Consider the following 12,766-nt stretch of genomic DNA (forward strand, 5'->3'; position numbering starts at 1 on the left):
GTAGTTAAGTGTGGCAGATGTGACCTGTCGTTTCCGTTAGAGGTTCAGTCCTCGTCTCTTCCCATCCTTCCTCCCATCGCGGTACCCTGGTCGTCAGGGCGATGCCAGGATGAGAGACAGACTCATCGGCCTGCTGGCTCTGAGATGACGGCTCTGGCCAGGCAGACTCCAGGCTCCTGGCACCTGTCCCTGAATGCAATTACCTTCCAAATGGACCAATTTAGTTAAACTAAGCAGAGCCTGTCTGCTTGTTCCTCGCAACCCCCCCCCCCCCCCCCCCCCCCCCACACCCTGAGCTCCGACCGACCGGCAGCGGAGGCTTGGTGGATCCGTCGCTCGGACGCTGACACACAGAGACACTGGACACTGGATTGTCAAATGAATTCATCAGTAAGTAATTGCGCCAGAACTATCCAATTGTTGTGCGGTTTCCTTCTGGTCGAGTGGGTTCCTGAGTCAGTGGGATGTGAACTTGTTGTCGTTGGTCTGGTTGCACGATTGCCTTGGCACAGACAGGCGTGACAAGTCCGTTTGAATGGGCTGGAATGCATAATGTTCAACGGAAATCACCCTGACACAGTGACCATGATGCACGTTTGTTGAGTCTGAGATCACTGCAGGGTCAAGACCCGTTTCAGTTCCAACAGGCCTACAGTCTGGTAGCAAAGCAATGAAAGAACTCAGAGGTTCAATTCCCCCAAAGAATGTGTTCAAGTGCCATGTATTTTGGCATTATGTTGCTGTTCCTAATATAATGGATGTTTACTTATTTTTCCTGAGGCATCGCTACTAATAGATTTCATTAATCCTAATCTAGAAGGTTGAATAAGGACTTGGTTGTTGCGTGTGACTAATGGCACACATGCAGCAACGAGGTCCCTTGCTGTGATAAATCACAGGAAACTTTCTCCTTTTTTGTCCAGTTTTTTCTTTTAACGGTTTAAAGAGAGCGGGGGGTTGAAGTTGGGACGTTCCGCGGTTCCTCCTGGACAGTTAAGCTCCTGTCCCGCGTCTGATATACAGCAGCCTCTGAATCATCATCCATGTACTGACAAACAAATGGAAAGCAGCTGGGCGAGAATATTGGGATTTGCTCAGTGACTAGAGGGGATACCAAGTCCCCAGGCATCCCAATGTTCTGTCCCCAGATTCTCTGGCCATTAGGCTGCGTGAAAAGCCGAAGCAGCACTTCACATTAGAGTATTCCGGTAAAACGGGATGTCCGTGTGATAATGTTGACGGCCGAGTGGTTGTTGACAGCGGACTGAATAATTCAGTAATCGGCCATTGATGGATAAAAACCATCCTGCCAAAGGAAGCAGCCTCATTAGCTGTAACTGTCCAATTAGCGTTCTGTCTGGAGGTGTTTGGCAGGTGAATGAAATGGAATGATGGAGATGAATGGACAAGGAGGAAAAATAGGAAAGGTGCAAGGACAATATTGTCTATGACCTCTTCTGCATGCAAACTGTAAAGAGCAGGTAACGGTAATAGAGGGATCTTTAAGCTCAATCGAATGGCTCTTTAATGCTGAAAAACAGTGTAGGCAGTGTAGGTGTTTGTGTACGAGAATTAAGCCTACTTCCAAATGATGAGATTCCAAATGAGATTGCTGTTTCTTTTGTTACAGCCTTTTCAGATCATGGATGGCCCGATGAATATGAAAAACAAAATTTTTGAGAAGGCTGTAGTTAGTTAAGTGTTTTATTTCGTTTCCGATTCGGGCTTTGTCTATTTACGAAAAGTGTGTGGGATAAATATGGAAATGTTTGGTCACTTTCAACTTCGGGTTTGTAGACCTGAATCTGCTTTGCAGATGTTTAATTAATGAAGTACTTCAGACGAGGACGATAATAACTCTGTATTGAAGAGAAATTATTTTATCCCATACATTGACATAAAAACCTTTTTGAACGAGAGCCAACAGCATCAGGCTGCTTTATTCTTAGACCTACTACTTAACTTTCGTCTGGTCTAGTCTCTTCCTCGTCCCCTGCGTATGCGTGTAAATACCTCTTCCTCCTGTTATTTTGGGGGAGTGTTCAAACTCCTGCAACAAGCCTTTTTTTTAAGACTGGGACAAATCAGCAACCGTGCAGATGCGTGTAGACAGCAAGGCGCGTGTCCGCGGCGGTCACAACACACAAGGGCTTCGGTTTGGCTAAAAAAGGGAGCGTTCAGCGCACGACGAGGCGGTGCTCTGCCAGATGAAGAACGGACGCGGTCGTCGGTCGCTGAAAGACCTCCAGAAAGGTTCGTACGAGAAGGTAACTTTTTTTTAAATTATGGTTATGGAACTCTGCCTCCATGTAGGTATAATTGCGTGTCTGAGCCAGGAGCGTGTGTCTCTTGCAAGAGATAATAATGATTAAGTATGATAAAAAAATGAGGAACTAATTAGTCGCACCATGCTCATCAGATTATATTGATACATTGTTTTTTATTCAGAATTGTTATTTTCCATGTCCAATATTTGACACCTCAAAGACTTTCCTGTCAATGATTTTGTGTTAATTTCCACTGTGTTGGAATGTCTTCTCTTTTTTTGCCTTTGAAGTTTGTTATAATCTGGATTTGATTCGGCACAAAGGAAAATTGAAAACAGATTAAAAAAAAAGTGTCTAACTGGGCTGAAAGTGATCACAGTATTGAACTAAAGTGTGTAGGCCTACCTGTAAATATTGAAGTATATGCTATTGCCCACCCTATTTACAGAACAGTGAGACAGTGGTATTATACTCGTAAACATTTAAAGGTTGTAGCCAGGTGCATGCATATGAGGTCACAGGACTGCTGATGTTTGATGATATGTTTTGATACGAAAACAATTTGAAAGGAGATTTAAGTCTGAATTGGGTGAAGATGTTTGACACCCATCCAGAAGTAAATTGGTTAACTTCCCCTCATGTGGTATGTGGTACCCCTTATCCACCCCTTAACGACATGTGTCTGATATCACTAAGTCCCTTTGGATAAAAGCATCTGCAATACAAATCACCAGTAATGGTCTCCAAAGGTTGTTACTTTAGTAAAACTCCACAATTTTTCGGAGCTAGGAACCAAGCAACTCTCAGAACTGTCAAAACCACGCCAAGGCAAGCACTTTTTCTCTTTTTGGTGGCTGGTTAAAACACAGCACACGCATACGTCATAGATATATTCAGACTGTAGTGGACCCCAGCTCTGCTAGTGTAGATCTGTTGTTGCGTATCTATGTTGTCCGTATTTAATGGAATGTAATCTTCATTCCATTACCCTTGGGGTTGAGTGAAATCAAGGCCGGATTAACCATTAGGGCAACTGGGCACTTGCCCAGGGCCCGTGACATGAAAGGGGTTCCTTGATAACTTTTTTTTTTTTTTTTTTTTTTTTTTGGGTTTAGTGTGGAAACCGGACCCCCCCCCCCCCCCCCCCCCGTCAACAACCTGGCGCAGGGGGGCCCATCTGTACCTATAGTATAGGGGCCCAGGATTTGGCCCTAGAGCCTTGTTGCCCAGGGCACAGAAAATTGTTAATCCGGCCCTGAGTGAAATACATATGGTTTCGTGGGAAACTGCTGACAAAAATGTGAAAAGTTGGGGTTGCAATGATTTTAAGAACGGCCTAACTGGTATGAATGAGAAAGATGGCCTGAGATGAACCTGTACCTGTGTTCACTGTAGGTCACTAGTGTGTGTATTGTGGATGATCGTTATAGTGTTTACCCAGTATCTTGTTGCGGCCCTGTACAAATACACCAAAGACATGTTTGACTTTTGCTGGCGTCTCACAATGACAAACAGAGATGCAGCCGTTATCCATAAGCTCACATGGAAGAGGAAGAGCACAAAGTCAGATCTTCGAGCACAGATGGACAACATATTTAATAGAAAAACACCAAAGATTAGGCCTATGTCCTGTCACAAGCCCCGAATGTTTAATGTTTATTGTTCCCTCAGTGTAGAATGACAAATTGCAACATCAATTAACATACTGACATTCTTAAACCTGGGTATTAGCTTGTTGTGTATTACAGTAAAGCTCTATGGCTTACCCATTCGTTCAAATGGGAAACCATATGTCAGAGACAGGTTGGAATATGATGTATTGATTTCAGAGTTCCCTCGTGCTAATGGGACTCTCAGAAGGTCAAAGCTTGAATGTGTGCATCCTCTCTCTTTGCACTCTGATCCCCAAAAGGTGACCCTCCTTTTCCCATTTACTCCGTGTGGAAATTCACAAAGATGTGTGTGGAAAATAGTTGATTATACATTTGGTTTCCAGGATGAAATCATCCTTACGGTTTGTTATGAGTCATATCCCTGCTTGCATCATCAGAGCGTGAGTGAACAAATACCCATCGATCAAATCTCCAACAAATAAATATTGATTTAAAACTGAAATGCATACTGGGGCTTTTCTGTGACCGTTTGTCATTTCAGTCGAGGTGAAACGCATACTTGGCCAGTTCTTCCTGTAACTATTAGTGCATGTTGACGCAAAAGCATTTCCTTCTCATTCTTTCCTTCTGTTAGTCATGTGGCTGTTTGGTTCGCATCTCTTGTTATTTTCCTCTGTGATGCATATCGCTACCTTAGATCGTTTCTCACCATTCCATTCGTTCCTGCAAAGGAGTTATATGCTGTATCACCAAATCTAATGCCATGTTTCAGCCACATAGGTGGTTTACAAAAAACAATGTTTATCCAATTCATTCGCAGTATGAATGTATTTTATAAAAGAAGACACAGCTGTTCAAACAATTGATATTGCTCTATTTGATATACGCTTTTATGACCACTACTATGACGACAAGTGCTACCCCTAGTATTACTGATCTTCCAACATACCTCCTTTTATTTATTTTTATTATTATATTTATTAATTATTCATTCTCTACGCTTGGTATTCCATGAAGGACATTTGACGAACACTGTGTTTTATTTTCCAGCCTGAAGAAAGAGACATTTAAGATGAGCCAAGACGGACTCAACAAGGATGTAGTTTATTGTTCTTCATCTTGGAGATCAGGCTGAAGTCATCACCATCCTCCTCCTACCCCTCCTTCTCCGTCCACCTCCTCCTCCTCCTCCTCCTCCTCCTCCTCCTCCTCCTCCGCCACGATGAACGCCTCTTCGTCCCCCGCCGGCAACGAGAGCACCCCGCTGTGCTACTCCATCAACACGCCCCCCTTCAACCGAAGCAGCACGGCCTTCACGCTGTCCGCCGTGTTCAGCAGCCTGGGGCTCACCTCCAACCTCATCGCCCTGGTGGTGCTGGCCAAGGCCTACCAGCGCACGCGCAGCCGCTCGCGCTCCTTCTTCCTCACCTTCCTGGGCGGCCTGGTGACCACCGACTTCATGGGCCTGCTGGTCACCGGCACCATCGTGCTCACCTACTACCTCACCGGCTTCGACTGGCGCCAGCTGGACCCCCGCTGCCACTTCTGCAACTTCTTCGGCATGTCCATGGTGTTCTACGGCCTGTGCCCGCTGCTGCTCGGCGCCGCCATGGCCATCGAGCGCTTCGTGGGCATCAACCGGCCGTTCGCCCGCTCGGCCAGCATGCCCGGCAGCCGGGCGGTGTCCATGGTGCTGGTGGTGTGGACGTTCGCCGGCGGCCTGGCCCTGCTGCCGCTGGCCGGCGTGGGGAGCTACCACCTGCAGCCGCCGGGGTCCTGGTGCTTCATCAACATCAGCTCGCGGGGCAGCGACCGGGTGTTCTCGCTGCTCTTCTCGGCGGTGGGCCTGGCGTCCATCGCCGTGTCCTTGGTGCTGAACACGGTGAGCGTGGGCACGCTGGTGCGCGTGTGCTGCGGGCAGGACAGGGGCCAGCGGCGGCGGGACTACGAGGTGGAGATGATGGTGCAGCTGTTGCTCATCATGGTGATCGCCACCCTGTGCTGGTGCCCCCTGCTGGTGAGTTGAATGGCGGTTTTCGAGTACCCCTCCCCCCCCCGATCCCCGTTCGGTGAACCGTTACCGCAGACGTCAGAGCCGAGCTGAATAGCGCGCGTTCCTCTGTAATCAGGCTTGGCGTCGACGGTTCTCAGACGGTTTTATTTTCGTTTTTGTTTTTTTAATTAAGCTCACACGCCACTTGAGTCATTCGACTCGGAGACCTGCCAAAAAAAAGCGCCACGCTGGACTGAGTTCGTCTCTTCCATTCTCCGCTTGATATTCTACACGGTGCATCGCACTAAATTTCAAACATTGCGGTATTCAGGGATCATTTATCTCTCATTGTTGACCACCACCATTTCAGAGGGATAAATGTACACCTGCCCCCCCTCTTGTGAAAACCCCGCCATCGTCCTGACAGGGCCGGTGCTGACAGATGGGCTATAAAAGAGCCGCAGATAAGGAGCCCTTGTTAGTGAACCTCCATTAGCCAGCATTGGCAACAAAGCACTTTCCACTCCACTGTAGCCGGTGAGAATGTATGTGCGCAATTTTTCTGTCTGTTTGTGTGTGTGTGTGTGTGTGTGTGTGTGTGTGTGTGTGTGTGTGTGTGTGTGTGTGTGTGTGTGTGTGTGTGTGTGTGTGTGTGTGTGTGTGTGTGTGTGTGTGTGTGTTTGTTTTTATTTGTGTGTGTGCCTGTCTGTGTGTGTGTTTTATGAAGATAAGTCCCGTGGGAGACTGGTCCATCTCCGGTTGTAGACAGAAAGAGGATATCCGCCCTCCACCAGCACCACCACACCCCCACCACCACCAACCACTCCCTCAGTATTTCATTCCCTTAACCTCTCTCTCTCTCTCTCTCTCTCTCTCTCTCTCTCTCTCTCTCTCTCTCTCTCTCTCTCTCTCTCTCTCTCTCTCTCTCTCTCTCTCTCTCTCTCTCTCTCTCTCCCCCATCTCTCTGTCTCTCTCTCTCTCTCTCTCTCTCTCTCTCTCTCTCTCTCTCTCTCTCTCTCTCTCTCTCTCTCTCTCTCTCTCTCTTTCTCTCTCTCTCTCTCTGCTCTAAATGTCTTCATATTACACGGTACATATGGATCGCGGACCCCGTGGTACTTAGTTCTTATACAGTAACAATATGTAATATTACATTAGCGCCAGCATAGTGGTACATGAGACCGTGGTTACACACTTCTGTTGGTCTCCATTAGATAATTGGTTTGTAATTGTATTGAATGGTGCCATTTGCTGCCCTCTACTTTATCTTGTCTGTCTTGTCCGTTTAAACCAGTCGAGGGTGCGTGATTGCGATGAGCGTTTCCGCAAAAGTGACAATGAAGACCGATCTTCGACTAAACGGGTAGAGACAGCGTACAGCAAAAATATCTTCCAGGCTGTTCTGGTTAAATGGGTGATTGCATTGGAACCCGGTTTTGTGTTGTGATTATGACAGTGTTCCCTGAACACACGAGGCTCTGGTTTTCTGATGAGCAGATAACAAAGAGCAAAACTCTCACACACGGTATAATCCGTAAGATATGAGCACCTGTGTGTGGGTGTGTGTGTGTGTGTGTGTGTGTGTGTGTGTGTGGTGTGGTTCGTGTGTGTGTGTGTGTGTGTGTGTGTGTGTGTGTGTGTGTGGTGTGGTTCGTGTGTGTGTGTGTGTGTGTGTGTGTGTGTGTGTGTGTGTGTGTGTGTGTGTGTGTGTGTGTGTGTGTGTGTGTGTGTGTGTGTGTGTGTGTGTGTGTGTGTGTGCGTGAATGTGTATGTGTATGTATATATACTGTGTGTGTGTGTGTGTGTGTGTGTGTGTGTGTGTGTGTGTGTGTTTGTATGTGAGCCGAAAAAAACATTTATTTCTACGTTGGTAAGAATGTTCCCGTTCTTCATCATGTGACAGCTTGAAAGCATTTTAAAACAACAGTGGCTCTTAGAGGTTTTCTGCACATTCATTAAACACTTAAACCAAATTGACCATTGAAAAACAAATTGGCCATTGGTATACAAACATTGCCCCTGAGTGTCGTTGTTATCCTTTGCTCTCGTCTCTAAACAGAGATATATATTGTACACATTCATAATAACAAGTACCAAAGGGAATGGTTTTGGGGTACTACAGGTCTAACAATAACCATCCACGGATAAGTTTGCCCTCTAATCAAACCAAAGCACAGTTGCTTGCTTCAAGTTACAATATTGCCTGTGCTTTTCTCCGCTATGAGTACAGCATTTGTTTGTTTTAGCTCTGTATTCCGATCTCAGTTGAGATCGACTTGGTAGATTCCTGCACATGAAATGGCCTCTCGAGATCACTGCTTCCGACTGATCTGTTGATCTTGTCATGTTAGATCTTGGATCTGTACACCCATAAAGCCACAATTGCGCTTAAGGGGCCCTTATGTAGACAGTGATGGATGGATCAGCCTAGCGGTTGGGACCGTCCACTGGGTATCGGCTGGTAGGTTAACCTATCCGTCACACATCTGGTCCGACGCTCCCCTTCCCATGCTGGTTTGAGAAAAAGGCTTGTATAATGGCCCCCATCCAAATCTCACCCTGATGATTGTGTTGTGTTTCTCAGGCCTTTCTAACCCTGAGTATGCACCTTCCCCCCTCCCCCCCCTACACAGACGTACATCCTAGGGTCGGCAACGACTGACCACCCAGTAGACCCAGACTTGGTTTTGTTCTACTTGCGCTTGGCCACCTGCAATCAGATATTAGATCCCTGGATTTACATCATGTGTCAAGAGTCCCGAGTGAGGCGAGTGGATTGCATGAAAAAAAACTAAACACGAAAGTCTTCCATCATCACGCCATCATCTCCATGTTCAGCGTCTGCGCTTCGCACACCCCCCCCAACGCCCCCAGCACAGCTCTACATGCGTTAAAGCTCCCATATTATATATACCACCAGCTGGGAGTGTGATTAGCCGTTACAAGCCGGCATACATCTAGTTGGACACGCCCACTTGTGATGTCAGAAGAGGCCGATTTTCAAAACGGCTTGTAACGGCTAATCACACTCACACCCGGTGGTATAATATGTCACCTTTAACGCATCGCTTGTCATTCAACATCTGTCTCTGTGTCCGAATCCCACCGCACAGCTGCGTGTGGATCCATCTGCTTTCAGACGTCTTGGGGGTCGACTCTGATGTTTGCATTAGTTTGATTCCCAAACGACTGATTCATCGATTTTGTTTATTTTTTCCGAAATGTTGAATATTGTCAGGATCACGTATTGCTCTCTCTCCACTGGGCTACTGACAACCCCCTCCCCCCCCCCCCCTCCCCTCCCCCCCCTCCCCAAAACTATCATCATAAGAGTTTCCTGATTCAAATACATTTTAAATATTTAACATTGAAATAAAATAACTGATTTTGAACTCAGGACCAGCATGTAGTTAGGATGCACCATTTTGAAAGATTATAAATTCATATTTATATTATGATGACGTTTATTATAAGACGTTTTGCATCTTAAATCTTTCACGAAGCTCGACATAAGAGTCTGTTTCTGGAAAGGGATCCTTTGGTGCCGTGAAAAGGTAAGAAAGAAGAGGGAAAGAGATGGCCTCATATTTAGTGAGCAGAGAGCCGCAGCAAAGACGGACAAAACAACTTTGTTTTAGCAACCGTCACAACAATGCTGCGATGAAATTAGCCAAGCCAACTTTTTCTCCCCCTGCCTCCTCCTTCCCTCGCCCCTTCGCGATGCAGACTAGTAAATGCATGTTGTGCATGCATGTCTGAATATGTTTTTGTTTTTGTGTCTCTGCTAAATTTAGTAGCGTTAATTGTTTTCCTTCAGATCAACCTGTTACCTTTTTATTGCCTTGCATTCTCACGGGACATGTCCTCTGCTGTTTGATTCATATCAATGTGTTTTTCTCTTTTGTTCGTTCCTCTCCCTCCATAACTCGCCCGCCCTTTCCTCGCTCACCACCTCGCCCATCTCCCATCCACTCCACCCATTGTTTGCCCTCTCCCTCTCTCTCTGTCTCTCTCTCTTCCCCACTCTCACTTTCTCTTTTAATCTATCCCTCTATCTTAATCTCTCTCTCTTCTCCCTCTTTCTCTGTCTCTCGAACTCTGTCTCTCTCCCTTTCGCTCCTCCCCCTCTCTCTCTCCCCCTCTCTTTGTCTCTCTCCCTTTCCCCTCCCCTCTCTCTCTCCCCCTCTCTATGTCTCTCCCCCTTTCCCCTCCCCTCTCTCTCTCCCCCTCTCTCTCCGCCCCATCTCTCTCTGCCCCCTCTCTCTCTCCCCCTCTCTATGTCTCTCTCACTTTCCCCTCTCCCCCCCTCTCTCTCTCCCCCTCTCTGTCTCTCTCCCTTTCTCCCCGCCCCTTTTCTCTCCCCTTCCCTATGTATATTCCTGCCCTCCCCAATCGCCCCCTCTCTCCCCTTCCTCATTTCCCCCCCTCCCCCACCTCCCCCTCTCTCTCCCCTTCCCTATCCCCCCCCCATCTCCCCCTCTCTCCCCATCTCTATGTCTCCCCCCCCCCCCCCCTTTCCCCCTCTCTCTCCCCCCTATATCCTTCTTGCCGTCGCCAGGTGTTTATTGCGCAGACTGTGTTGTCGGGCCGACCGCTCCAGATCCGGCGACTACTGCTGTTCCTTCGCTTTGCCACTTGCAACCAGATCCTGGACCCCTGGGTGTACATCCTGTTCCGTCGGGCGGTACTCCAACGCTTTTACCCAAGCCTCCTCGTGTCCCGCGATTCCATCATGAGCCTGTACCCGTCGCTGCGCAGGATGACCCGCAGATCGCCGCTCGCCGGAGCCAGGGGGCGTCTGAGCCAGGATGAGCCCCCGGAGTCCATCACCGCCACCGACACCCCCACCGCCTCCACCCTCATCCAGGCGTAGCAGCTGGGGGGGGGGGACAAGGCGTGACTGTTTTAAGAAAGGGAAGCTTTCTTCAAAAGAAGGTGATTTTATTGATTTATTTTGGATGGCCCCGAGACTGAAGATGAGCCTTGCAGACGTGTTTTATGCGCGATGTGATTTCGGTTTCGGTCACTGAACCTTCTAGTCGTGCAGACCGATGGGGGTCTCAGTGGAAAGAAGATGTAAAGAAATCACGCCGACGTCGGTCATCCGACTGATCAGTAATACAACACAATATCGGCATCGTCCTCATCTTCGGAAACTTTGGAATTCTTCGGAAACTCGTCGAGGTGCATAAAATACATTTTCGGAGAGTCATGTTTTTTTGTACACGCGTCCTTTTGTACTCACGTCCTTGCCGAACTTCTCTGCAGGGTTTTCTGACCACTTAAGGACGAGATTACAGCCTAAATGGACTTGAAGGATCAAAGGGTTGTCGAAGGATCTAATCTTTTGCTTATTATGAGGATTTGAGGATCTTTCTGGGGGGTTCCCCACTACATCGTTTAGTGTGTAAAAAGCTTGTAAATATTGCCAGCTGCCCCTACTTTGCCTGTGGAATTATTTGTGTGTGGAATCACTTTGCTTTATCTGACAAGCGGAATGAATGTCTATTGTGATTGAGCCTTAGTTGACCCCTCCATTGAAGGAAATTTGACCCTATTCAGTCCTTTCTGTTTCACCAAACTCCTTTGTGATATTTTTCGAAATAAGTGTATTTTATTGTATGGACAGTCTTTATGCCTATATTTTGACCCCTTAGCCTAGACAACAAACTTGTGTGTTAGATAAAGGAAAACCATAAATGATGACACAACACAAATGCATGGGCCACAACAAAAATGGAAAACACACAAACCAAACGCAAAATCCACAAAAGTCAGGATGAACAACTGGGGGATAGTTTATGTCCATCTTTACATGGTCGTATCCTACGTTTTAATAAATGTGTACATTTAAATCGAGATTTTAAGCAGGATCCAGCCTTATCACTACTATGTAACCCAGTAAATCATCTTTCACCTATCAATAACTTGTTAGGGTTTGGTTTCCCTCTAAGCTGAGTAAGCGCAGAAGAGGAGATAAATGGAAAGGACTGAATTGCTTCGTCAGGTAAACTCTGGGCCCGTGCCAACCTTTCAGAGGAGGTGGAATAGCTGTGGGTGCAGAAATGATGACCCGAGGCTGCTAGCATTCCATCTAGCATTCAGAAGACATAGCTTATTAACAGACTGTTGACGGTTGCGGGATCGTAGCATTAGCGTAGCAGTCCAAGCACGTTTTTTCTACAAATGATCGAGGATGAGTCTCCTGTTATTAAATCATTATCATTCGTCTTGATAGAGCAGTCCCCCATTCACTTCATGAGCCCATCAACTAATATACATACATTTGACCTAACAGGGACTTCACGGGACAGCTTATATGAAATATGAAAAATTATAAACAGACAGTATTATCCTTGTTGTTACATTGTACCAGATATTGCCCACAAATACATTTGTCAAATTACTGTTGGTCCACTGTGACCTAAGAAGAAAGAAAAGGAAGACTTATCGAGCTAAATATTTTAGCAAGAAATTTTCTTTTTATAATAGATATAATAATTATGATGTGGTTTTGATTTTGAGGCTTTTCGTTTCCGATTTGAAGCAAATTAAACTCACAATACTGCTGTTAAAAAACCTGTGGAAGACATTCTTTATCGACTTAAATATATTATCACGCATCCCCAACGTGGTCACCTTAGTCAGAAAACCAAGTGCACTAACGTGCTCAATGATATGGGCCAGAATGGGTATGATTGTGGATAATTGAATTTGCACTTTGCTATCAGTATTAATGTATAAATGCATACATTAAAGTCACAATGTGTAACATGTCCACTGGCTCATAGGTTAAAATAAGGGATGGTGATGGATAGGGATATCCATTATGTTTTCAATAAAATCACATCCTATATACATTCTAGAAATAAAAAAGTCTGGCCAGCTCGTACCAC

At 46.4% G+C, this 12,766-nt stretch overlaps 1 protein-coding gene across 3 annotated transcripts; it reads left to right on the top strand.

Moving 5' to 3' along the window:
• The first annotated feature begins 336 nt into the window (after positions 1-336).
• Positions 337-11,607, top strand: tbxa2r (thromboxane A2 receptor). 3 transcript variants are annotated; one of them, XM_030373103.1, is made up of 3 exons: positions 337-2,253; positions 4,931-5,897; positions 8,504-9,973. In XM_030373103.1, exons 2-3 carry the CDS (start codon positions 5,103-5,105, stop codon positions 8,663-8,665), a joined length of 957 nt encoding a protein of 318 aa, XP_030228963.1. In that variant the 5' UTR covers positions 337-2,253; positions 4,931-5,102; the 3' UTR covers positions 8,666-9,973. The 3 variants fall into 3 exon arrangements, with proteins under 3 accessions (XP_030228963.1, XP_030228962.1, XP_030228961.1); XM_030373102.1 differs by lacking the exon at positions 8,504-9,973 and adding an exon at positions 10,429-11,607 and having other exon boundaries at positions 952-2,267; XM_030373101.1 differs by lacking the exon at positions 8,504-9,973 and adding an exon at positions 10,429-11,607 and having other exon boundaries at positions 952-2,253.
• Positions 11,608-12,766: the final 1,159 nt, after the last annotated feature.

The sequence above is a fragment of the Gadus morhua genome, chromosome 12, assembly GCF_902167405.1.
Source record: "Gadus morhua chromosome 12, gadMor3.0, whole genome shotgun sequence".
Taxonomy (NCBI): Eukaryota; Metazoa; Chordata; class Actinopteri; order Gadiformes; family Gadidae; genus Gadus; species Gadus morhua.